General features: G+C 42.0%; 1 protein-coding gene across 3 annotated transcripts in view; it reads right to left on the reverse strand.

Moving 5' to 3' along the window:
• Positions 1-2,554: 2,554 nt before the first annotated feature.
• The window catches only part of LOC103463620 (uncharacterized protein C1orf21 homolog), a 34,389-nt gene continuing 10,262 nt past the window's right edge, over positions 2,555-26,681 (reverse strand). For 2 of the 3 annotated variants that reach the window (XM_008407092.3, XM_008407091.3), the window contains exons 2-6: positions 21,073-21,202; positions 12,273-12,358; positions 10,481-10,548; positions 9,162-9,222; positions 2,555-3,942 (exon numbers count right to left, since the gene is read on the reverse strand). In XM_008407092.3, coding sequence (XP_008405314.1) covers positions 3,904-3,942; positions 9,162-9,222; positions 10,481-10,548; positions 12,273-12,358; positions 21,073-21,163 — 345 coding nt within the window. In that variant the 5' untranslated portion in view covers positions 21,164-21,202 and the 3' untranslated portion in view covers positions 2,555-3,903. Of the gene's footprint in view, positions 3,943-9,161; positions 9,223-10,480; positions 10,549-12,272; positions 12,359-21,072; positions 21,203-25,158; positions 25,374-26,681 lie in introns of those variants that run through there. The other variant, XM_008407093.3, reaches the window with a different exon arrangement.

Below are 26,681 nucleotides of genomic sequence, written 5' to 3' on the forward strand. Positions count from 1 at the left end.
TTATTATATTCACTTTTTTTCTTCTTGAACCCCAGAGTGCTGCGTATCTTCTTCCAAATTGAAAATTTCGATTTTTTCTTTTTACCATAGCTTTTTCCAAATCCTCCGGGATGGTTTCTCCTGTGGTCTCTGTCTCTTCAGGTTCCAGATCCGTGGAACAGCCAGGCAACGATTCTGATGAGAGTTCCTTCTGAGAAGAAACGTCTTGTCTTGTATCTTTAACCTGGTCGACCGGGTTCTGTGAATCTTCCTCTTTTAAAACAGTGGTGTTTTCATCCTCTCTGTCTTAAAGCAGTTGATCCTCTTTTGCCTTTTTCAACTCCTCTTTTAGGCAACTCATTTCCTGCTGGTATTTTTCAACTTGGTGTTTTAGTGCTGTAACATCAGATTCATAGCGATTGTTTTCCTCCAGGTACAAACCTTTAAATTTCTCCATCTCAGCCTGGATTAGCTTTTCTTTTTCTTCTGTTTCTGAAAGATCATTTTCCTTCTGCTTTATTATCTGCTGGTACGTTTCAGCCTGTTTCTCCCAATTCCATGACGTCATTTTCATATTTGATCTTTAGCTCGTCGTATGAAAACTGGACTTTATCGAGTTCACCAAGAATGTTCTTTTCCCTTTTGTTAAGAATTGTGATTTTTCCGGACATCTTCTGTAAGAGCTCCTCCTTTTGAGCCCTCAGGTCAATGATGACTTTCTGATTTTTCTTTAACCGTCTCTAAGTTTGCATCTTTCTCTTGGATAACCTCCTGCTTAATTCTTTCTACTTCTTGATTCAGTTCAGAAACATCAATTTCATATTTGCCGATTAATTCATGGTAGGATTGTTTCATATCATGAAATTTTTTCTGCAAACGTTTTTTTTCCGTGTGGGAGGAAACCGGAGTACCAGGAGAAAACCCACCGTGCACAGGGAGAACATGCAAACTCCATGCAGAAAGATCTCTCTAGGTGTGTGTGCATGTGCATGGTTGTTTGTCCTGTTTGTCTCTGTGTCTGTCACAGTTTGTCTCTGTGACAGACTGGCGACCCTCCCGACCCCAGTAAGGGACAAGGGTGTACAGAGGATGGATGCATGCATGGATGGATGGATGGAGCTATAAGGATTGAAAAAGGTTATTATTTTGGAGAAAATCTCATCAACATCAATATTTCCACTAAATAAGGAGCACAAAAAAATTGTTTAAGAGTAAAAATTTCTCAGACTCTGAGCTCAAAGCGAGATGCTCAAACAATTTTTTTTTTTTTTTACAAACAAGACAATTTAATTTCACATAATTATCGCAGTAGAAGCCATTTGCTAGTTAAAAAACGATGTATGTTGTAAATGACGTAAACTCACAAAAACCGAGATAATTAGTCCAAGTTTGTCTTTATTGAACGTTGAGAAACTACATGGGCTGTAATGCGCCACAGCAAAGGTAAACAAAGGCAAAACAACCCGAACATGTGATCAACTTAAATCTCCCTCATGGCAACGGGCAAGCACACCCGTTGCCATGGCAACCACCACGAGCTGAGCACAGGTTACGTTTAAAACATAACATTCGGTCCGTTACGATATTAGGTTTTCAGGCTTGATATTTATTTTTGCATTAATAAGCCTCTCATGGACACAGCGGTGCTTGATTAGTTCATTTGAAACTCCTGCTCTGATAGTTATTTTGGTAATGGAACCGAAACGCACAGAATTGCGCAACACCTTGTTGAAACAATACTTACTGAGATTATTATTATTGTTGGGTCATTCATTTGAACACGTTTTGTGGATTGTTTTGTCTTGTTCTTTAATAAAGTTACGAACGTTTTGATAAGCCAATCAGAGGAGGACGTGCTGCTCTCAGCGTCCCGGCGGCGTTCAGTTTGTCACCTAATCGACTCAAAACCTTCCGCGATCGTCGTGTTGCACCGCTGCTCTAGCAAAGCGCGAACAGTTCAGAAACAACATGAGATGAGAAGAAATATATTTATTAACTGATTAAGTCGTGTTTTAAATTGTTCTTGAAAAACTAATCAGTCACGGCTGCACAGTGAACTCGTTGATTTTTTTACTCTCTCTTGCAATATACCGCGTACCCCAGCTAAATCTTTTAGGGGTACGCGGTACCCGACAGTACCCGCCTACGTTCACCCCTGCTTTTAATACTTAAAAAATCATTTGGATTTTCATTAAGGTGCAACATTTTGTCTCCCTAGATACAAGGAGAAAAAAACAAACCAAACACTGTCTTATCCAGCCTTGATTTCAGCTGCAGTTCTGGTTTTTGCTGGTGGTGTAATGCTGTGGACTGGAGGACATTTATTTTCGGGCCTCTTCGCATGAACCGAACAACATTTAAACACTACACGCTACCAGTGTTGCTGCTGGCCACGTCCGCCTCTGACCATCGTGCCCATCTGTTCCTACTGGGATGCAGTGTCGACATTTCACCAGCAGGGGGTATTACACAGCCTTGCAGCTTTAACGCACTCCTTTTCACGTCACACGTCTGGAAAAGTGACTTCACACTTTTCAGTTCGCTGTAGGTATGAAAAAAACAAAGACACCATTCCTACATTTTTTTAAAATCTTTAATAGAAAAAAACGTATTCAAAAATAATACAACAGGACGTATCCAGTAAAGATGGTTAAAAATAATGATAATAAAAATAAACAGATCTGTGTTTCAACAACAACCACAAATTCTTCTTTCAAGTTCCTCAAAATTGTTGCCGCTGCAATGTTCATGAAGGGTGTGAAAGTGTGTGAATACTGACTGGATCAGAAATAAGCTCTATGGGTACCTCCGATTTATGCACAAGATAATCTGCTGGTGAAACAAATACGATATTGTAGTGTGTGTGTGTGTGTGTGTGTGTGTATAAGAACAGCCGTCTTCCACACTGAAATAAGGCAAATGCATTTCTCTTTGTTAAATAAAACAACTCTTTCGTGTGTTTTTGTGTGTGTGAGAGGATTCATATAAAGGAGGAGTGATTGCGCTGAGACACAGACTAAATTTTGGAGCTTCATTTTGCCGACGATAATGACATACTATGGTGGACGTCAGGAACAAAAACGGCTGGAAACAAACATTTAAAAAAAAAAGGATAAATTTAACTGAATAAGTGGCTGTGGCATAGAATGAAAACAAAAATAAAAACAAAAATAAAACAGGTCCTTGACTTAAAACGGAAGGAGGAGTTTAGGAGATTCTAAACTACCAGCTCCCTCCATACTCTCTCATATTAAAATATCCCATATTTCTCCCTCTAGCATCTCCCACCCTCATCCTTTCAGTCCGTCCTGGACAAGGCAAACCCGACTGAAGGTAGTCAGGCTATAAAGTTCAGCAAAGATCCACCACCGTCCTCTTCTCCCTTGGGCTTCATTTTCTCTACTCTGTGTGTTTTTTCCAGTCCTCAACACACCACACAGACGACAACTTTAATCATCGACGGATATCAACACCCAGGAGTCCCGACTGCGAGGGTTTATATATTTTAAGGTCAGGCCACAGAGGAGGACACGGACAGATGAGGACGGACAGGTGAAGGAAATATCTGCTTGACCCGACAGGTCCGACGACGATCTCTCCGTCGTCTCTCCCTCAGCCTGAAGGGATGAGGTGCCGAGTGCCGTAGTCCGTGACGAAGCTCGTCTTTGTCCCATTCTCTTTTGTTTTGCACTTAAAGTATCACTGCCATACGCTCAGAAAACTCCCCCCTGACCCCACACCAATAGTGTCCCGTCACACTGTAAAACACTGATTAAACTTTCTCTTTCACTTTCAGGCACACAAACACACGCTACCGGTTTCACACACACACACACACACACACACACACACACTCGACGAGGCTGTCCGTGGGGGTAGGGGGGATGGAAGGGGAAGGGGGTCGAGTCCGTGGGGGCCGGTGTGCTATGTCCCGTCTTCCTCCTCCGAACAGTAGTCTCGCCCCTGAAAACACAGCCAAGCAGATGAAATAGAGGGTGAATACCCTGAGTTTAATGACTCTGAACGGTCTGCACCTGTTACTTCAGTCGCATTCAAATAAACATCTATCGCCGAAACAGGAGATGCTGAATGAGATAGCGAAGTGCTGACAGGTGGCTTGTTCTGCTGTTTGCTGCGCTGCTCTCTTCAAAGCGTCCCTGACAGCCTTGTCTCTCTCTTCCCGAACGGCGCCGGATTCCAGCTCGGAGGAGGCTGCTGCGTCATAAACAAAGCCGCTGCCTGCAATACTTTCACGGCACAATTTCTGTCCACGGCTACTCCAAAGTAAAAGATAAAACTTTTCCCCTTTGTCGTTCCTGGCAAACTGATGTGGTGTTTGGGTCACCCAATTGTGAACAGATGATTTTATTTCAACTCCCTCCGACACTTGGGAACGCCTGGGATTTCTCCACCACCTGACCCCGATGTCCACTTTATATAAAATGTATTGATCGCTGCAGTTAAAACTGTTTATTTGCATGCTTTCCAATTTGATTCCCATTCTTTTACATAAGAACAACCTGCTTAGGTTAACATAAAGTCAAATGTGTAAAAAAAAAAAAAAAGCAAAACAACTCAGAATTGAGTTGAGTCCTTAGGTGTAGTTAACTGGATTTGGATGCGGTTACCATGCGAATAACACCAAAGCATCTTCTGAAGAACACTTAACAATAACGAGAAAAATGTCTCCCCAATATGATGTTGTGTTTCAGGCTTGAATGTGGAGTTTTAATTCCCACATTCCCCAAACATACTGCATATAGGTGAAAAAAAAACAACCACATTTTGGTTTAATCTAACCAGAACACCCTCTTTAACACGTTTGTTTTTGCTTTGTTTTTCACACTTCTTCCGTAAAGGCCAGAGCTGTGAAACGTATGACCAATCGCTGTCCTGTCAGCAGATTGAATTGCACATAAGTGACGTGTTGCTTTATTTAGAGGCATTGAAGTAAAGAATAATGGTTAGAAATGTAAATTTTCATTTGTAAAATGTTTTAAAATCCACGTATTTCCTGCTTCATCATAAATATGCACTCTTTGTGTTTGGCTGATAAAAAAAGGATAAAGTATCAAAATATGCTGGATGCATGGTTATATTTTGACATGTCAAAAGCTCAGAGGGTGTACAGGTCCATCAGCCACTGGTTGGAGCAACATTATAACTTAGAATTAGATATGATCTTCCAAATAATTAACACAAATTATTATTGTCCATTACTACTTCATTTTACACCTTTCTGTTTAAAATGCACGCGCGGCACATTAGCCAATTTGGAAAAGCCGCAAAGGCTTATGGGATTTCAGGCTCGACTTGACAACTCAGATGTGATCTGTGAGCATAAAGTCAAAGATAAAAAGCAGCTGAGCAGGCTGCCTGTAGGTTTTGCCCTGGTGCTTCTCACCTAATGTTGCTACAGTCTCAAATAACAGGAACCAGCTAAAATGTGGTCTAGTGTTGCCTGGCTGGTGCTTTTGTCTTCTGATAAACACACCAGCTCGGACTATGATCTTACTGTGGTGACGTCAAGCAGAGTCGAAAGTATTAAGATTACCCAAGGCTACATTCGTCTGTGCCGTTAGTCAAGAGTTCCTACACTGTTTTATTTTATCTTGATTTGTCTGCGATAAGATGGGTTGTTTTTGGATTCCTTCCAGACACACCTGACACTCAGCCAATCGTCTTATGATAACGAGTAGATTGTTGGGACGCCATCGACTGATGCACACTTGTACTTGCCACAATAAATGACAAAATATCATCCTTGGGATCAAAGATAAACCTTGAGGGGTTTTTATACTCCTCGGGTGTGCGGAAATGTTCATTTCCTTGTGCAGTAAATGTTTTTTATGACCGTACACAGTTTAGAGGTAATATAGTGACAGCCACATTTACTTTCCCCCCTGGTCAAGATGTGTAAAAAGCCCTTGATTTTTGCATTTCTTTCAATCCAGCAACGTAGTCCTATATTAAAAAAACTCCAGGGGGGATCTTTTTTTCCATCATTGGAAAAAACGATCATTGGATCGTTGTTTAGGAGGACAACGATCCAAAACACACGGCGGAAAAAATGCTTCACCAGGTACATAATCAACCTTCTTCCATGGCCATCTCACTCCCAAGATCCAAGACTGAAATCCTATAGAAAAAACAACCTTTTAGGTCTGAAGATCTGAAGATCTAATAAAAAGATCTGGACTCTATTTCAGCTTCTGACCCCTCGACTAACTCAAGTAACATATTTGAGTGTTAGACTTGTATTGCCTATTGGATGAGTTCACATGGATGATTACGAAGTTGACTAAACAGGAGGTAATGGCAGCACAAGCAGCATCAATAGCCATTTTAACTAATATGTACAAATCTGTTTTAATCTTTTACAAAAGGAAAACATTTTTCCTATAAAATATACAAATCTACTGCAACTCTTCCAATGCTTTTTACATATTTTTTTTCTAGGGGTATTGATAAATGTGGCTGGCTCCGTGTTCTCTATTAAAGCTGCACGATATATCGAAACACATTTGTCATCGCAAATATTTATGTGTGAAAAAACTAAATTACAGTGTGTAGGCCATAAAGTTTCAAATACCATTCATTCAGACGTTGCATTTAAATAATGTCTTTGCTTTAAAAGAATGGCGTAGAAAACAGCATATCAGTGTTTTGGTCACATCAGTGGTTGGATTTTTTGCAAAGTTTCTAGGTTTTATAAACCTGTACAGAAACACCGATTGGAGAGAAGCGTCTCATTTTGTGCAGACAAGTCTCACATTGGGTGGTGACTCATATTGCGTTAAAGCCCCGTCTTCGCTGAGAAAATAACTACTTAAGTGGGGACTTTAAACTTTGCAGAACTTTTTCATAATGCAAGAAAGTGAAGCAAAAAAAAAAAAAAAAAAAAAGCTTTATTGCATAACAAGGTATGCTTCAAGCTCTTTGTGAAGCGGAGGAGAACTGCTGAGTCGATCAGTTAGTCTTTGTAAGGGAAGAGCTGCATTTGCACAAAATAACTTTGTTTAAATGTTGAAACCAGATTTTTATATACACTGTATTAAAAACCATAACCTTTTCCCTCACTGTCAAACTTAATGTCTCCTATTTTGGGTCATCCAGGGATACCTTTTATTACTATAGAGTCGCTATTTTACTACCATCCAAATTCACAGCTTCATGGGGAAAAAATTCAAGGTATCTGGAAGAGACGGATATCTTGAATTATCCGAGTTTTTTGTGGGACAATTTCCAGATAAAAAGTCCATGTTCGTTTGCTCAAACAACCGTACCGTATTTTCCACACTATAAGGCGCACCGGATTATAAGGCGCACCTTCAATGAATGGCCTATTTTAAAACTTTTTTCATATATAAGGCGCACCGCATTTTAAGGCGTATAGAATAGATGCTACAGTAGAGGCTGGAGTTACGTTATGCATCCACTAGATGGAGTTGCACTAAATGGAATGTCAACAAAACAGTCTGACTTGGGTCGGCGAGGAGAGCCTTCTGCGACTGGGCCGGGGCGTGGCCGGAGGATGGTCACCCTTCTCCGTTCGCGCACAGCATGTTCATGGAGAACGTGGTGCTAAATGACCTGCAGACGACCTGATTATCAGGATGGTAGGTAGATAGGTCAGTCAAATTTTATTAACAAACCAGCGTTCTGACAACTATCCCAGCATGCACCGCGCGCTTCTTCTTCTACGGGCGAAAATGAAGTCGGCGGTTGCTTACCGTAGTTGCTAGACCTGTTGTGGCTCAATATTGGTCCATATTTACCATATTTATCAAGTTATTTATTCTGTGCCTCTCTGGCTGTGTTTATGTCTTCTCAGACAAGTGATGAGAGTTTCCCGTTCAGTGATGAACGGAGAAGGGTGACCATCTTCCAGCCACGCCCTGGCCCAAAGGAAGCACTGTCGGCTTTTGAGGAAATTGAAGGTTTTTAGGTGCGCCTTATGATGCAGAAAATACGGTAGTATGAACGGCATGTGATCGTCCAGCCATTGTACAGCTGATGAAAGGAGTCAGTTTTGGAGCGAAATGGGCATTTAGCAAATAAATTAAAACAATGCTAGTACTGTATTTTCCGCACTATAAGGCGCACCTAAAAACCTTCAATTTCCTCAAAAGCTGACAATGCGCCTTATAATCCGGTGCGTCTTATATATGAACCAATATTGAGCCACAACAGGTCTAGCAACTACGGTAAGCAGCTGCCGACTTCATTTTCCCCCGTAGAAGAAGAAGTGCGCATGCTGGGATAGTTGTCAGAACGCTGGTTTGTTAATAAAGTTTGATAATACATTTAAAGCTAGGGGAGGCGGAGGGGCTGGGGAAGAGAGACAGAGACTGTGGCGGCAGTGTGTCGGTTGGTCTGTGTTACCCAGAAAGCAGTTGGGCACAATATCGCAACACCAACACCGTGAGTGAAACGACGACTGGGGCAGCCTACTATATAAAGTACTCGGGGACCACTTCTTTACAATGTCGATGTGTAATAATAGAGTACGGAACAAATTAGTAACCCAAACTGAAGCGTTTTATATGCGCCTTATAATGCCTTATATATGAAAAAAGTTTTAAAATAGGCCATTCATTGAAGGTGCGCCTTATAATCCGGTGCGCCTTATAGTGCGGAATATACGGTAATTCTGACCCAAAAACGTTTATTCAGACAGTGAGGAACAAAAAAAGGTTGTGTCTCTGTTTAATGGTGTATGTAAACATCTGGTTTCAACTGTAGAGAAGACTGAAACGTGGGACCTTTGAGACGTGTGCACAACCTTTACCGTTTGAAGATGTGATTCTCGTCTCTCAAGAAATTATGTGAATCTCTTTATATTTGGCTACCAGCATAAAAGTGATTCAAAGCAGGGAATAAAAATAAAAATGAGTCATTACTTGTTTCACCGCGTGTGACCGTGTCATTCAAGTAGTGGGCAAAAAGGAACAAGTGTTCATAAACTGCAGTGATTACCTTTCCTTCTGCTTCAGCTCGTACCAAGAACGACAATGTGGACTAATAAACATCTTCGTTTTTTTTTATAATTTTGTCCCTTTTAATTTCGAGACCCAGCTGTGACTTTTTAAACAATGTTAAATGTATTTTCTACTTCCATCAAACCAACCACTAATGAAGACACACATACACACACACACACACACACACATAGGACTCACCTTTTCAATTTTCTCATCCAGCATCCTGAAAAATTCCTGCTGGCTCTCTGATGTGTGAATGCTGAGGGAGACGGAGAAAGGGAGGGAGAGGAAGTCGGAGGATGGAGATGAGGAGGAGGAGGAGGCAACAAATACCATCATGAGAATTTTCCATTACACACCTCCCTAACCCGCCCCCCCACAGAGAACAAACACAGATGAACACTCTCTGCAGTGTGAGAAATTGTCTGTTTAGGAGTCCACAAATAATTTTAAATAATAATTCAATAAAAAAATATCAAAACGGTCCTTGAAAGGAGAAAGAGTGCAACACATAGCTGCAATTATTCACACGGAGCCTGAGGTGGACGGCCAAGCCGCTGTACAAAAGCCAGACGCTTCGGATTGTTTACTTACAGGAGTCACGCTGTGAAGGAGGTGACAGTTTAATAAAAGGGTCAGCGCGGCCCAGTAATGAACCAATGAATGCGCTCAACTTCTGTCAACAACTTCAGCTACTCTTGCGTCTTAAGACTGGCAAAAGATGTAAACTATTCCAAACATCTCAGCCTGAAATGTTCTCATAGAGGGAGAGAAATTTCATTAAGCTAAAATATTGACAACATTAAAATACCTAAAACTATTTGACCTAATTTAATTAAAACATAGGATCATTGTGATATTGTTGCACTTGAGAAGATTCACGTTATCCCATACTTTACCAAATCCCAAGGGACAAAAGTTAACCTTTATTTTTAACTTTGTAGTATGTATTTCTACAATCAGCAGCGGTTCAGATGGAAGAAATAAGGATAAGTATACGTGTACCAATGCATGCATGTATGTAGGCTAGCGTACATAGAGGTTCGCATTAATGTATGCATGGATGGACAGATAGATAATGGACAAAGATTAGAGGGTGAGTGGACAGATTCAACTTCAAAACAATGGAATACGACGTGAAGTCTAAACATTTATGCAGACATACTGTATTATCTTTTCCACAACAATGTTTTGTAAAAAAAAAAAAAAAAGAAAACTTTCACTTAATACAATTACTTTGTAATATCATGATATTTCATATGAGTGAACTATCCCTTTAACAGAGTTGTCTGAATGCTGCTTACACTCCACAGGCCCTTCAGAAGAATAATAAATAAAAACCTGGAAGCTTCAGCCATCATGTTGGCATCACACAGCAGGACAGCTTCTTCCTGTGATAATTTATGCTGTTTTTTCCTTTAATCCATCACTCACCGTGATCGAATATGTAAACGTATCCAGCTTATTTAACAAAGTATCTCTGAAGCAGCTCTAAGGGCTGCTGCCATTCCACTTACTTAGATTTGATGTTTGTTGCAGCCGCCTCTTTCTGCTGTTTGCCCCTGTACTCCACGTTGCTCTTCTCCTGAGAACAAACACGTGCAGATGCCATTAGTTTTCATTACCAGCAGACAGAACAGGTTCCAAACACCACCACCACCACGACGACGGGCATCGGCAGAGCGGCCGCGCTGCTGACAAATCAAAAACCCGAATGACTGAACTGCACCCTCGCCCAGTTGCTGGAGGACATGGGTCACAGACATAATGTATATGAGCATCTAATAAACCCGTTTATCAGCGCTGATCAAGGTCAGATCTAGTCAATGTTTCTGCAGTGTTGACAACACAGAAAGGTTTAGAACATACAACCTTTGGCTTTTCTTTATTGCGACATTGTCTCTATTGTAACTTTCAAATTTTGCCGCTTTAAAGGCGATGGACCAACACAGAGCTGTCTGTGGGATGAAAATCATGTATCGATTAAAAGAAGAAAACGTGCAAGCAAAAATCTAAAACGTGTGCTGTGTGTATTTATCCCCCCTGAGTCTTTCATTTTGGAAAACCACCTTTAGCAGCAACTGCAGCTGCAGGAGAAATTTTCAAAACTTGCCACAGATTCCTACTGGGATGTAGGTCTGTACTTTAGAGAGGCTATTTGAACACATAAATATGAGTTGATTCCTTTGCACCACTGCAATTGAAGGGACCAAAGTTTCCCAACCTAAGCCATGGATTTCTGCAGCTCCTCCAAAGTTAGCAAATGTACAGCTCCTGGAAACTGCATACAAAGACATGATAGGTTTGCAGTTGTGCCCACTCTCTTTTCATTTTGAGACGTTAGAACAGTGCTCCATGAGATATGTCAAACAACGTCACTCCTTAGTCTTCATGGTGCTGTTTGTTCACTCCTATAACAATAAAATATTCTTCAGGAACAACAAATTACACTCCAGTTAAAAACAAAAAAGAAAGAAAATGGACTTTTGAAGGTTGCAAGAACATGCTTTCAGCAAGTCTTGGAAAAGTTTGACTTTTGTAAATCAAATCAATGAATGGACCGAGTGTAGCGTTGGGGCAGCATAATAATGGTGTTGAAGCTCGTCTTCCGATTGTAACCTTGTGTTTTTATGAAACTGTGTTTCTGTAGTGTGATCCCGCAGCTGTTTCACAGTCGGGATTTATTATGCCGCTCGCCGTTTTAACAATTGCCAGGACGCCACAATGTCCACTTGCAGGGAAAAAAGAAAACCTGTTCTTGTATTCTCTCACCGTTGTAACGCTCAGACCTTCTGTGTCCTGAGGAGGAAGTGGATTTATTCAGAGAGATAATGTGCCTCAGCTTATAAATTATTTACACAGTCAGGTAAGACATAGTGGCAGTAAAATCATTTATGAGGTTTCAGAGCAAAGTGACTTCGTAAAACTCCCCCTGATGTGTTTAAAACCTAAAGATTTCTGCAGCGGCAGACTGGAAACCAACCATGCGCTCAGCCTACACATTCCACACACGCCAGACTGTTGTCTCCACCTGCTTGTGAGGAACCTTTCTGTTTGCCTCTGTGTATTTTTGTGTGTGCGCTTGTGCAAAAAGAGTGTGTGTGTGTGTGTGTGTGTGTGTGTGTGTGTGTGTTGCACACAGACAGAGAGAGAGTTGCCTTTGGACACAAACGCAGGCCTGTTGGCTGGAGCTGATGAGCTGTCAGAGGAAGGTTTGAGTGTGTGCGGATGACAGGCTGTCAGTGGACTGGCTGCTGTGTTTTGTGTGTGTGTGTTTTATGTGTGCGTGTGTGTGTGCCCGTCTCTCACCAGGTTCTCCTGGTTGCGTGCGTTCACCCGGTTTTCATCCCCTCTCATGTACTTCACCTCTTCCACTCCCTTCATCTTGTATTCGTCTGAGAACAGAAGAGTTGGCATGATTAAAGGAGGAGGAATTAACAATTACATGTATTTATGAGGAGTTACCCAGAGATGAAACGTCAAGCACATTCCTTTCATTCACGTTTTGACAAATTTTGAGAGAAAAGACGGCGGGAGGGGAGAGGGGGGTAACGTCCTTTTCTGCATCGTCACTGCATTATATCATCAAGACTGGTCATTATTCTATTGACTTTCGTTGACTTTCGTGGTCGATGGTAATGTGAGAACAGAACCTGATGCGGCATTTCGTAATACGCACGACAGGCGAGGTGCAAGTACAGTTAGATGGGACATTGCTTTACCATCGGAGCTTTAGAAATAAAGAAGCGGCAACATAGAAACAGCAGGAGGAAATACCAGAGAAGGCAGAAGAGAAAAGGAGAGAGGGTGATGATAAGGAGGAGGAAGATGGGGAGGATTAGAGACCAGATGAACAGCTTCTTGGCTACATGCACAGCTTAGACGGCTAAGACGAGAGCTTTAAGACTTCATTGAAGATGACACGGCTCATGCACCGCCGTCCATCCCCTCATCCCCCCAACCAGCAGCGACTATTTAGGATAAGACGGATATTTTACATTTTCTTACTGACCATTTTGAAATTGTATTTGTGTTAAATTGTCAAGGAATGCATAAACTAATGTCATTTGTACACACTGCAACTCCAAGTGCTTTCCCAGAAGGAAAGTAAAATATAATTAAAAGGCTAAGTGATGAAAATGGAGTATTACTTAAGGATAAAAGCAGCAATTATGGCTAAAACATGATATAAGTGAAAAGATATTGCCTTTACTGCAACGCTTCAGTAAACAATTATGTTTTTAGTCCCGACTTAAAGGCCCATCTCAGATTTTAGGTTTTTGGGGGGTTTTTTGTCATAGAGCCTGACCCATATTGCCTGAATTGCCACTCAGAGAAGAAGAAGCAACAAAAGCCAGATTACAGTTTGCAAACACACGGAAACAAAGACCTTCATTTCTGAAGATATGTCCTGTTGTCTGATTAAAAACTAGCATCTGGCAAAAATAGCATCAAGAAAATATGGCATCATTAGGTATGACCATTATGTGGAAAAATTGAAGCAGCATCTTAAGAGCTACAACAGCTTAAGAGCTACAAAGTGGCTTAAAAACAACAGAGTCAATGTTTTTGTAGTCATCACAAAGTCTGGACATCAGCCTCCCGGGAAAATTTGTGGGAAGAACTAAAATGGCATGGAAAATGGCCTGAAAACCTGAGTGAATTACATCGGTTCAGTCAGGAGGAATGGGCCAAATATGCAGCAAAGTATTGTGGGAAGCTCATAGAAGGATACCCAAAACCTATCCAAGTCGTACAGTTTAAACTGTACGATTGGCTGAAAAAGTAAAAAAAAAAAAAAACATATCTCAAAAATGTCTGTTATTTAAAAATAAATAGATTTTGTAACGGTAACTGAATATGAACTGGGACAGTTTAGCAGCATTTTGCAGGAATGGGTATTTGGTTTAAGTAAATATCTGGTTTCACCCGATGAAAATATGCACCTTAGGAGAATATTTTGAAAAAAATAAAATAAATAATAATAATAATAATGATTGCCTGGAGTTTACATTTTTAATCAATTCGGCATAAGAAATGGTAGACATTGCAGCAAATATGTAGATGTTGGAAAATATTAAAAATAAAGTGCATTTCATTCATAATGGAGCCAACCAACTCAAGAACGTGCTGACCACCACCAGCACTGAGAATTATCAGCTGAGCGCCTGCTTGTCTTTCAAGGTGACCGCTGATGGTGATAAACACATAAAAAGGAGGAACACCTGATTTTTATCTGTCCCACATCTTGTGCGTCTGCCCTCACTATCAGCAGCGACTCTGTTCCCGTCTGTGTTTATATCTGCGTGCCCCTTTGCACCCAGCTGAAGCTCTCCCTCCCCTCTGCTCACACTCCTCCTGCACCTTGATCACCTGTATGTGCGCGTCTCGCATTCGAGCGAAGTCACATGCCTTCCTGCAAGTCAACACAAACGTCACTGCAGAGCCTAACGGCGGCCCGGCGGTTTACCGACAAATCATCTGTTCAAGAACGTGGTGTTGGGAAGCGCTGCTTACTCCTCTGCTGTTTATGCCAGGAATGTAAACAAGTTTCAGCAAAGCCGCTCCTGTCTGAGCATGCCGCCGCTCACAAACGGCTCCTTAACGCAACGCAGGCCCGCCGAGGCTGGATGTGCTCGGTAAACACATGGCACATCACTGCGCTGCAAGCAGGAAGCAGAATTAAGAGCCGCTTCCTCTGCTCTCCAGTATGGCACTACAACCGTATACACTGATGTCAAGCTGTGTAAGCTGTCAATTAGGGTGGATACAACAGGCAGGGAAATGAGCAGCTGTAGGCCACAGAGATGGATCTAAATGTACGTTTGCACATAGCGGTTAAGAGAAATGCCATTTTATGATGCTGGATTTGCCTGAATATTCTCTCCCTGTTCAAGTGTCCTGGCTAAGCCTAACATGATGAATATAGAAAGATCAAAGTGGCCCAGCTTACACCATCACAGACTTCAGTTTAGATAGGAGGAAAAAAAAGGGTGAATCTTGTGTGCGTGCGTGTGTGTGTGTGGCCGTCCCTGTCAAAAGAAATGACACGGGTGTTTCGTCACGTCGTTGCCGGGGCTCGCTTTTGGGTGGGAGGGAAAGGAAAAGCCGTCAGAGAGAAGAGGGAGAGGGAGATGAAAGGACTATTTCGAGGAGCTGCGGTTTTGTGATGTGGACATCTTTCTCGTCTCTGATTAGAGAGCAAGGATCTGCGCTGACCTTAAGGACGCGCTGCGAGCGCACGGATGTGTCTGTGGGACTGTTTCCGAGTCAGAATGCCTCCGAATCTGAATGTCGCTGCATCCGAGTGTCTGCGCGGCTCGTGAGTCATTTAAATGGCCTTATTTGGCCATGTCTGCTCTCACAGCCCGGCCTGTCCTGTGGCTATGTCACTCTGTCCTTCCTGCCGAGCGTCCTCCCTCCCGACCCGACTGGCTGCAAGCCATCGGCAGCCTGGCATCAACATTTACACCTGAGCAGAAGTCGAAAATCGCGCACATCAAACGGTCGTCGGCGATGAAAGAAAATCGGAGCGGGTTTATTGTGGCGGAAGTGAAGAGACAAAAGTGGAAGTGTACACACTATTAAACCAGCTGTGACATATTTAAAAATGTAAATCTTATCCCATTGTATTGCATAAGTTATGGTCTTATGCAAAACCACATACAATTTTTTTTATTTATTTATTTGTATTCATATAGAACAATAATGGACTGGCTGAGGGGCTTCTTTAGGTGCTGTAAAAAAAAACAAAAAGAACAACTCAAAATAAATGTAGTTAAATGGACACATATCAATGAGTATACAAATATATATGACGTATTAGTTCATATCATTTAAATTGATCATTCACATATCAACGCACGTTTTTAATGCATGTGATTCTGGTATAATGTACAAAACTGACATGAAAGTTTTACTTTGAATGTTATAAAATTTCAGTGAGTTATGCAAGAAAAATCACAGAACCGGAAAATTTAAGCTAAACAACCTCTAAAAAATTGCTTAGATTTTATTTACTTTACAATAAGGTGGAATATGAAGTATGAATTGGGTTGCATAGATGACAAGTGGGGGACTGAATATCCTGAATCAGAGACACAGGAGGTCTTTCTAAGGAGAAGTGCTGTAGACGAACGGAGGGCATCGACTTGAGGCCGGGCTGTAATTTGACCCGATGCTTTCAAAAGCCAGGCAATCCAATGTGACTGCACAAGAGATCAAATTGCAATCATTATCACAATATTAACATGCGGAATATCAAAATCACTAAAGACCGCTTGGATGCGACATTCGGTAGCCTATTATGTTTCAATTCTGTGCATTCAGGCTGTGAGCTTGAATATTATAACCATCCAGTTGGAGGGATGAACTCTCACTGCCCTTGATGCCAACACCTAATATAGATTTTAGTGGCATGTAGAGACGCAACGTTACACTCGCATGTTTTCCTGATATCATGCAACCGGACACGGCACACATCGTAATGGGACTTGCTCTTTTAAATGCTCGTCCAGTGAGAACATTTTCCAGATAATTTTGAAATACATAATGGCGTCAAAGAGCTTGGCTGAGGACAGAACGAAGAACAAAATTTGAGCTAGTCCTGCTGTAAAATGTAGAAGTGGGGCTGTTGGGATTAGTAACAGATCCCAGTTTGACTCACAGATGCAAACCAGTGCAAGCCTGAAAAAAAATATTTAGGAGTTATGTAGTTATATAGCTACTGTTATCTGTCTTTTATTAAAGACTAAAGATATATGTTGAACCCTCACCTTCTGCTGGACGCATTTTATATCCATCATAAATTGTTTTTCGCTTAAGAATGAAGTACATTCTAATATTAATGGTGCTGTATTGATTTTAGATAAATGTTTGGCATATTTACAAGGATTACACGGACTATGAATAAATGGTGGGCTATTGTGATAACATAAAAGTTCAGGAGAGCAATTAATTGCCGTTGGACGTTTGAGAAAAAGTCGTAATGCCATGCGTTATCGTTGCGACAGACTTCCGCTTTAACTTACAAAAATGCTGGTAAGGTGCAACGCAAGTAATTCATAACATTCAACAGTGTGTATATAATCAACATTTATTCAATATCTTATTAGTCATATCTGTAGTTCATAAGATAAATGTATTAAATGTGTGTAGTTTCTTTAACTGAGCAGTTTGTTTCCTGCCCAGTCAAACCTTGTGGCCTCCCACTCCCACTGAAAACGAGCGGATGTGCCACTTTCACCTCCTTGTGATGGATTTGCTTGCCAGGGCAGCAACTTTTGACCTTTTTAGGTCTTCTGCAAGTATTTTTTTCCCCCCCATTTCTGTGCACTGCCCTGTACAGAACTTCTTTTTAATAGGCCAGAAATGTAGACATTTGCTGTGAGTTGAAGTCATTATAATTCAGAACTGACACTTAGGCATTCCTAAAAATAAGATAGTGAAGTACATGGTGCTTGTATGGTGACTCAGTACTGGGCTTAATATTTGTAATGGCTGTGATTTTGTTTAGAAGTCAAAACAGAAAAGACACCTTCATTTTATTTAATATGCTAGAAAAACACGTTTTCTTTACTCCATAGGTGCAAAATATTTCACTTCAAGTTTAGATTTAGCGAATTGGTTGGGATTTTATACATAGTTTAAGAACCATCTGAATGGGAACTTTATTAGAAAAAAAAAGTTAAGAAATCAAAGTCGGGCAAAATGGAAATCAACACTTCAAGCCTCAAAGAAAGAATTGGGGCACTTCTAATTACATCAACTGTTAAAAACGTATAAACAAGACATTATATTTCTTATTGCACAATTAAAAATATTTACATTTATGAGTATATTTGAAAAACATATTAAAATACAATTTGAAGAGCTGGGAAGTTATTGTCCTTTTTCTCCCCACATTGAGACGTTTTGCTCATTTAAGACCAGAGTTGGAGACTAAAAATGAAGGGCAGGGGGTGAAATCATAAGAGGTCTGTTGACAGTTTTCTCTGGATCTGATGCACGGTTTAAATAACAGTGAAATCTGTATGTTCAGGTGCTGCATCGTGCAATCTAGCAAACACATGCAGCACATTATAGCGTCATCTGCTCTCAGATCTCCTCTCCCTGTGATTATTCCCCAGATCAACAGCTAGATGCTGAGGAGGGAGAGTGTTGCTATTTTCCCTCGTCGTCCCTCGCTGTTTGTGTAATGGAGCTCTGCCTTTTTCCGGTTATTGTGTGGGAGCAGCTAAGAGGGCTGGGGGGGGCTGGAGGGGAGGCGGGTTTTTTAAGGCTAGGCTGGAGTCTGGATGGACAAGTCCAAATATCTGGGACGCACTCGCACCGAAATCTGCTGGTGGGCATTTCAGTGCGTGAAAGAAGAAGAGGGTAACTAAACACGCCGATGTACGCCGCACACACACTCACCGACACGCAGGCCACTGGGGGGTAAGTTTATGAGCGTAAGTGAGACGGACTGTCTGACCAGGAGCTACCAGTCTTTTCCACCTCAGTTATGAGAAGTGTAATGAACACAGAGAGGAAGCTGGAGAAGGGTGGAGAGGTTAAGAGGTAAAAGACGAGATGAGGTAGATAAGACGAAATAAGGGAGCTTAAAAAAAACAAAACTGATTTTACAAGAGCCTTAGCTTGGAATCACACTACTCATCAAGTCACACATCCACTAGGGCAAGTCCAAACAGTAGTCTGCCCCATCCACAGCTACTCCACATTCCACTTTAATCAAAAGACAGCAGAACGGGGACGGGACAGGCCGGGAGGAAACGGGAGGAAGGGATGTGAAAGGACACAAGGTTTTGACCTAATGTTGTGCAAGAGACGAGAGGAAAAGAGCCGAGCAGAAGAAAAGCGGGGAGATGAACGCAGGGAAAGTGGGAGGAGGGTGGTGGGGGGGGGGTCACGGAGACCCAAAATAGACAGAGTGACAGAGAGAAAGAGGAAGAGATAAACGAGGCCTGGAGCAGGGGGAGGGAAAGGAGGCGATCTGAAAGCGGCTGGGAAGTTTAGAGGAGAGAGAAAACGATGAGCATCAACACGTCAGTCTCCTTTCCTCTCTCAAGGAAATTACTCTCCTCGGACCGCCTCCCGCTCGTTCTCTGGCTCGTTTTGTTGCTCTAATAGAAAATCAAAAGAGGGAAGAGTGCAGAACTCTCTGGGGTGAGAAGAGGAGAACGTGTCTGAGAGAGAGTAGAAGGATGGGAAAGGAGCAGAAAGTCAACGGGAGGTGGTAGGGAAGAGCAGAAAGGGGTTGAAGGAAAACCATGGGAGAAGATGGAGATGGCGGTGGGGGGGAGAGGGAGGGGTCTCCTATGGATCATCTGCCACAATCCATCCAACTGTGTCGCTCCTAATTCTTAATCTCTGTTAATCCATCATCTCTTTTTCATTCCAGTCCCTTATTACATCACAGCCGGCTGCATGCAATTAAAGATGGAGCTGCAGCCGTTTGTGTCCGTCACTAATGAACCTCGGTTTGGTTTTCCTTTCCACCCATCGCATAATTTCAGCGAGGAGGTCTTTCCCTGGCTCATTCATGGTTCAAACTCAAATCTCCACCAACAACACTTGTAACTGTGGAAAAACAAAAAAACGTTAAATGACCGAGAAACTCTAAAAAAGGTCAACCTCTACTGACCTATTTTTAGAGAAACAAACGCCCTTTGCCAGTTTCTACCCAAATTCAAGCCCTTCTGGTTTCCATTTAAAACAAACCATCTTGTGGTCAGTTTTTTAAGCCGCTACATAACAGCAGACCTCATAGTTGGGTCATCTGAGAGTGTAGAAATATTCAGATCTCAGGTGCCCATTTAACCCTTTCATACATGAATTATGATCCTTTGTGTCAATTTTTTTTCCAAATTTTTTTAATTTTCTTAAGGCATAAAAAAAAGGTAGGAAAAGACATTTTGTAAAAAAAAAACAATTTTATTTTTTTTAAGGTGATCAATTGTAATTTTCTCCAAATACAAAGTTATTTGAAAAATACATCAGTAGTATTGTTCTTTAGGCGTTATCTGATGTCACAATATTTTTTTTACCTGCCAGAGTCGTCTACAGTAGAAGGAAGGACCGGGTCGGTCGGCGTGCTTTATTGTCTGTCAGCCATATTGGATTTAACAAGCATAATTTCTTGCATTTGCAGCTGATGGCCAGTAAGTTGATAGTGTATTTTATGATGCATTAGTGTCCACTTCAGTGGTCTGTGTGCATTTATAACAGAAAAATCCACGAGAAGCACAAGAAAATGGCTTATAAATAGCTGCCCACTTTAGTGGCCACTATGCATGAAAGGGTTAATTTTCTACATTTGATTTTATGATACACCCAATTTCCATTGAGCGTCAGTCTAGTTTCCTTCGGTATTAAAATCTAAGATTAGTATGTGAAGGACATGGAATCTTCCAAACTGTAGAGTAGCAAGAAGAATTGAGCAACATATTCCACAGGAAAATTTCTAAAGTTTTTACAAAAACTCTCCGATTCCGGAATATTTTAAGGAAAACGGGGCTTTACTCTGAACTTGTCACCCTAAGATGTATGACAAAAAAGCTCCTGAGCCGGTGTTACCTAAAAAAAAACTCTATTGGCGAGAAAAGATTAAAAACACTTTCAACATGACGAGGCTCCGTCTTCACTTACTACATTATATTAAAAGAAGAATTGACGCAAGCCAGGGTGGAACTCAAAGTTTCTGCGGTGATCAGAAATGTAATGTGTCTAAAATGTTACATTTTTATGAAACGCATCTTAGTTTGATTATGTTAAAATTGTTACAGCATACGTAGCTTCCTAACTTTTTACCCAGCCCTCACATTGGAGCGGACTCAAAGTTATCTCTCTGTCCAGTTTAGCGCTGAAATATTAATCCCCAGCGTCGCTCTTATCACAAAACATTATCACCCTCTGGGTACTTCCTCTCTCCCACATGAGCAGTAAACACAGAAGACTCTAATAAAACTGCAGTTGTTTTCCAAACCAGAGAACCCAGCTCTGCCAGAGGGCTCTTGCGGGTTCAGAACGAGGCCACGGGTCTGCGCTGAACTCGGCCGTGGAGCGAGACGGAGCTGCGGGCGTCACCTCGACAGCCGGGAGTAAAACTGACCAGAGTAGAGGTCTCCGTTGCTGTAGGCCTTCCCGCGTCCCTCCTCATCGTTGGGCACGGCCGACACCTGCTTGGCCGAGGTGCAGCCCATGACCTCACTGTCTGAAACTTCTCCTCATCGCACTCGCACCTGGACGGGGCAGAGAGCAGAGATTTACAGTCACAACACACACAATAAAATGCACGTCAATGTGGAACTGGGTGCAGAAAGCAGAAGTTTTCTATGTTTTAGAAAACCTTACACACTCAACCTTTATTAGCTCTGCGTCTGTCAACAAACCCAACTAAACCAAAAGTATTTGTATTTGCGACGTGTCAAAATAAGAGAGAATTTGTATTAATTTGATCAAATTCAGAAGATTACATTATAAACTTGGGGGAAAAGAACAACAAATGGTGACATCATAACTTTGTAAGATTCTGATAATTCACACAATTTTAGTTAACTGACAGTATGTGGATGTATTTTACACACCGCTTCCTCGCGTGACGTCACTGGAATAATCAACGCAAACCAGCCATAATATTAAAAATAATAATTGCTGACCTCCATACGTCTCATTGAATTTTCCAGATGCCTGAAGATGCCACATTAGACTATAGACCAGAATAAACAGATAAGAATATCAGTCATACAGCTGAGGAACAAGATCAATCCCAGAAGAAAATTAAACAGCTTTGTGAAGATGCTGCCGATAAGACGGCAAAAAGCGTTATTATCCGCAGTAAAGAAACGGTTTTCCTAGAAGCAGCATTCAGCTTTTATGCATCTCAAACTTACGGAAAATGGCAAAGGAGCTGAAACACTGAGTTTCTTTAAATCGAGACCAGCACCCCACCTGTTTAGAGCTGCTTCTGAACCATAACAAATGGAACATTGACCAGTATATTTGATGTGCATTGCCTTGTTGCTGAATTGTGCCATACAAATAAGCTTGATTGATTTAGAAAATAATTATTTTTGTTATCGTAACTGACTCAAAAGAGAAAAAGTTTAGTTTGTTTTAATGTGAAATTACTGAGCGTATTCGGAGGAAGTTGATGAATCAGTTCAACAACAATATTAACACTCATCTTGTACATGTGGTGGTAGCATCTCCCCACCCAGCAGGGGGGCCTGACACAAAGCAGTGAGGATCGTTGTCAGTCAAACGGCTCATCGACAGACTCCATGTCAGTCACTGAGACATAACGCCATCATTGTCAGATCCCTTCTGATTGCTGCCAGTGAGAATCTGTGTTGCTCAAACGAAACTGAGACGAAGAGGAGGACGAAGAGGAGAACGGCTTGACAAGGGTCAAGAAAAGGATGGACAATAGAGAGAGAGAGGAGGGGGGAGGGGAACGAGTGGAGACCTTCAAACGCACCGTCTGCCCCTCCTTCCACCCTCAGAGCGTTTGAAGTTGGACAGGCTCAGTGTTTATTCCTGTGTTCAGGCGGAGCCAACCGGACCCGTCTTATCCAGCTACAAAGTACCAGGTGTATGCGGCGCGGAGAGACGCTGATCCAACGCTCTGAGACTAACTGAGCTTCAATTTGCTTTAGACGACGCAGTCGAACGGTGGGAGGATTTGCCTTCCTGGTGAATCAACGTTAATCTCTAGAGCCCAAACGGGAGCTCACGTTCGTTTCCCGACGGGCCTCAACCGGCGAGACGAAGCCGTAGCAAGGGAGCAGCAATCAGGCAGACACCGCTTGCAGAACTAGTTGTTGTGCCTTCACCTGTGGTGTTCCTGGGACGCCTCTCTCTGCAGCTCCGACTCGGCCCCACACCAATCCTACTGTAGCCATCAGGATGATCTTTCTACAGTCAGAGGCACGTTGTCATAAATAATCTCATCCGGCGTAATCTGCCCGCGCTGAATGAGCAACACAAACGAGGACCCTGCACCGATCAAGACGAGGTGTGTGTGCAGAGTAACGAGCTGTCACAGGTGGAAGCAGCAGAGGGAGCGCTACGCCGATGAGAGGTGGAACAGGAAAGTATTCACACCCCTGCTTTCAAATGTTGTGAGATTACAACCATAAATGTTAGCAAAACTTCCAACAAAACAGGTTAAGAGTCCAACACAAGGGAGCATTTAATTATGAAGTGGAAGAAAAACGATATGTGGCTTTTTAACAAAAGATCTGAAAAGTGTGGAGTGCACTTTGTGTCCAGCCGCTCTTTGCTTGCATAATAAAATCCAGGGAAACCAACTGTGCAGGAAGATGGCAGTAGAGTATTTGAAAGAAACAACCGTGATAATGTAGAGAAATATTGCAAATATTGACAGTGACACCCCCACAGTTTCCACCCTATGGTAAATAGTAAATGGCTGGTACTTGTTTAGCGCTTTATCGAGTCCTGAGCGCTTCACACTTCATCCAGTCATTTACTCATTCACACGCATATGGTGGAAAAGTCAGTTATAGGGATAAACGTCGGCAGGTACAGTATGAAACACAGTCAGGTAAGATGCATTGGATGAGACTTGGATTGAAATTTTTGGCCTATTTGAAAATAAATACAAAACAAACCCTTCTCATCACCTTGAACGTCATTCTCACTCTAAAGCAAGGTGGTGGCTGCATCATGATTTGGATTTTCTGCAACTGGCCCCAGTAAGCTGGTCAGACCTGATAGGAAGATGAACATAGCTACCAGTAAATATGAGGAGATGCAACCCTGGGTGAAATTATGTTAGCTGTTGCAATGGCAACCGACGCAGCAATTTACCGCAACAAACAGAATTACATCATGGTAGTTGGTAGATTTTCCAAGTAACTCACTAGACAGGTTAGATATCAGATTGTGGAAAATGTGGCTATGATATTTCAAGCTCAGAATTACAAGTGAAGCCCATCGTCATCTGCAAACCAACACAGCCATCTACCTGAACAGCAAAACAGCCAACAGGCTCATAGTTCATCAGGAGGACGTTCATGGATCCGCTGTTCAGAAAAGGTCATCTGTTGACGGGATAACTATCGGTTGTGAAATTCAAAAAGCTACACTTTAAGGGAGAGCGGCAAGAAGAAAGCCATTGTTTAAAGCAAGACACAGGAAATACAGTTTGCCATAAGCCATGTTGGGGACCCGGTAAATGCAACAAAAAAGCTGTTCTGGTCTGAGACCAACAACTAACCTTTCAGCCAACATGCCAAATGCTATGCGCCAGAAAACTAACATCACTCTGAACACAGCATGCCTAATGTTGAACATGGAGGTGGTAGTATCATGTGGTGAGGAACAAAGCAACGCAGGAATATTAGAGGCGTCAACTTGTGAATGACTATACATACATGCAGCCAGAGCTACAATTTAGTGGCTTAGATCAAAAGCATATTCATGTGTTAAAACGGCCTAGTCAAAGTCCAGCTCAATTGAGAATCTCCGTTCAATCCGTTCAAGTAGAGCTATTCTGCAAACAAGACTGGACAAAAATGTCCACCTCTAGATGTGCAATCTAATTGACCTGAAGCTGAATCTGCAGCAAAGGTTACTACTAATAATACTACTATATTATCTACTATATTATATTAAAAACCCAACAAAGCACACATAAATAAATGAGCGCCTTTTCAAGGCGCCGTGTCAGCGCGGAGGAACTGAAGTAAATCTCAGTTGAGCAGAAAAGCAGGAACTCCCTTCAGGAAAACCTCTGGAGGAGGTGTATTGAGAAATCTATGCAGCCTTGACAGATTTGAAGTTTCAAAGGGTCCTTGGTGTGTGGGCAGCGTCTGTTTGAAGGGCTTTGATTTGTGTGTATTGAAGCACCAAATTGTGAATAGGAACTGGGTAAAAATAGACCCGGCAGACGAAGAACTGTTGTTGTGTGGGGATAATGTTAGGCTTTGTGGAGCCGCAAGCTGCTATTACTTGGAGTTAAAGCAAGTAGATGGACTATTACACAGCAGAATACACCTATAAATACATAGAGAGGCTTATAAAAAGGCAAAAGTTCGCAAAGTGTCTTATAACACAATTTTTAATATCCAAAGAGCCAGAAAGGCTTCTCCTCAGCCACTGTGGATAGCATACAGGCTGAAGAAAATACATTTTTTAAAAACAAAGCACAGACAGTTTCCTGTTGAAGCCTCACCAGTATCAGAATATTCCAGTTTCCAACTTGTTTGCATCCTCCTACGCCTTTTTTTTTTTTTTCCACATGCGCTTAAGCATCTAAAGTACAGCTGGAATTGGTGTGAGTCGGTCCTTCAGCGCTACACGCACCGGTCCACTCTTCACCACGAGCCAGCCCGCGGCGTGGCGCCGCTCGGTGTTGACTTAACCCACAGGACAGCTGCACCGTGCCACTCAGAGCTCGCCTGCACCCGTTAAAATCTAAAGTGTGTCAATGGGGCAGGCTTAGTCCAGCGAGCGCGCCAGCCGTCTCCCTTTCCCACACACACATAAACACAAGCTGAGCCGACATGATCTGATAAACGGGCTACATGTGACAGGGATAAAAAAGATCCCGACTGCATGTAGCTCCAGATGCCTCGCACTCGTGCTTTCCAAAACAAAGCTGCATCTTTCTTCGTCATCTGCAAGCGCCACTCATGTCAGGCTGCAGTTCTTGCACTGCTTCTATGATAAAGCTCCAAGTTGCATATATAAAATACCTCGTCAGAAAATGTTGAGCTTTGGAAACGCACGGCTCTGACTCATTCTAAAAGCGCGCTAAGTTGCGTGGCATCCTCAACACCAAGCAGTAACTCAGACACATAAAATGGAGATGAATTGGCAAACAGAAAAACTTGCCCACGCCTGCAAACTTTGAAACTTGGGACGTGACATGCTCAGAGTTCTGAGGGAAAAAAAAAAGCCGACTTGACAAGGGAGTTTGTCAAAGGAGGAACTTGTAGATGAGTGGGGTGGGGTGAGGTGGGGGGACCTGATGAGGGAGATATACATGCTTGCATAAACATGCACTGTGCTCACAGGCAGAGAAGTGTGAAGGTTTCTCAAACACTAGGTTGAGCCAGAGGCAGAGCGATCAGCCTCGGAGCCTGAAAAACTGGCTCGACAGAAGTGAAAGAGTGAATGAGAGAGAGGAGTCACACATGGAGGTTTTGCTGAACCAGGGCTTGTTTTTGCCTTTTTATTTTTCTTCTTTTTTTTTTTAAACTTCCTTAACATCAAGGCCTCAGTGTGATTAGGAAGAGAGGAAGATTTACCTGCGCAGGCAGACTCACCTCTCCAGAGCAGGCCCTTCATGTGAAACATGGCTTTATCAAGCCACTCTGTGTCTCTGCACTTCTCTATATTAAACTGAAGTCAACTGGGCGGAGGTGAGCTCTACTGAAAACCAGAAGTTTCCACACCAACAGAGGTTTTAGCCAATTCACATGACATGTAATAAAAAGTGACACCCCTGAATACATGTTTTTCCTCTCTTTTTTTTTTTTTTTTACAAATTAAATGGTATTGAATCTATTGTATTAGTAAAAAAAAAAACGAAAGGTCAGCTGACAGATCAGCTGCTGAATTGTTTATTTTCAGCTTGATTAACCTTTTTTTTTAATGTAGTTCTTAAAGAGAGACACATTTCTAAATCTTGGTCCTTCAAAAAAAGAAAGTACATTCTGCATTCCCAACAACATTTTCTGAAAAACATTCACA

The sequence above is a fragment of the Poecilia reticulata genome, chromosome 4 (genome assembly GCF_904066995.2).
Source record: "Poecilia reticulata chromosome 4, P_reticulata-male-v2, whole genome shotgun sequence".
In the NCBI taxonomy this organism is placed as follows: Eukaryota; Metazoa; Chordata; class Actinopteri; order Cyprinodontiformes; family Poeciliidae; genus Poecilia; species Poecilia reticulata.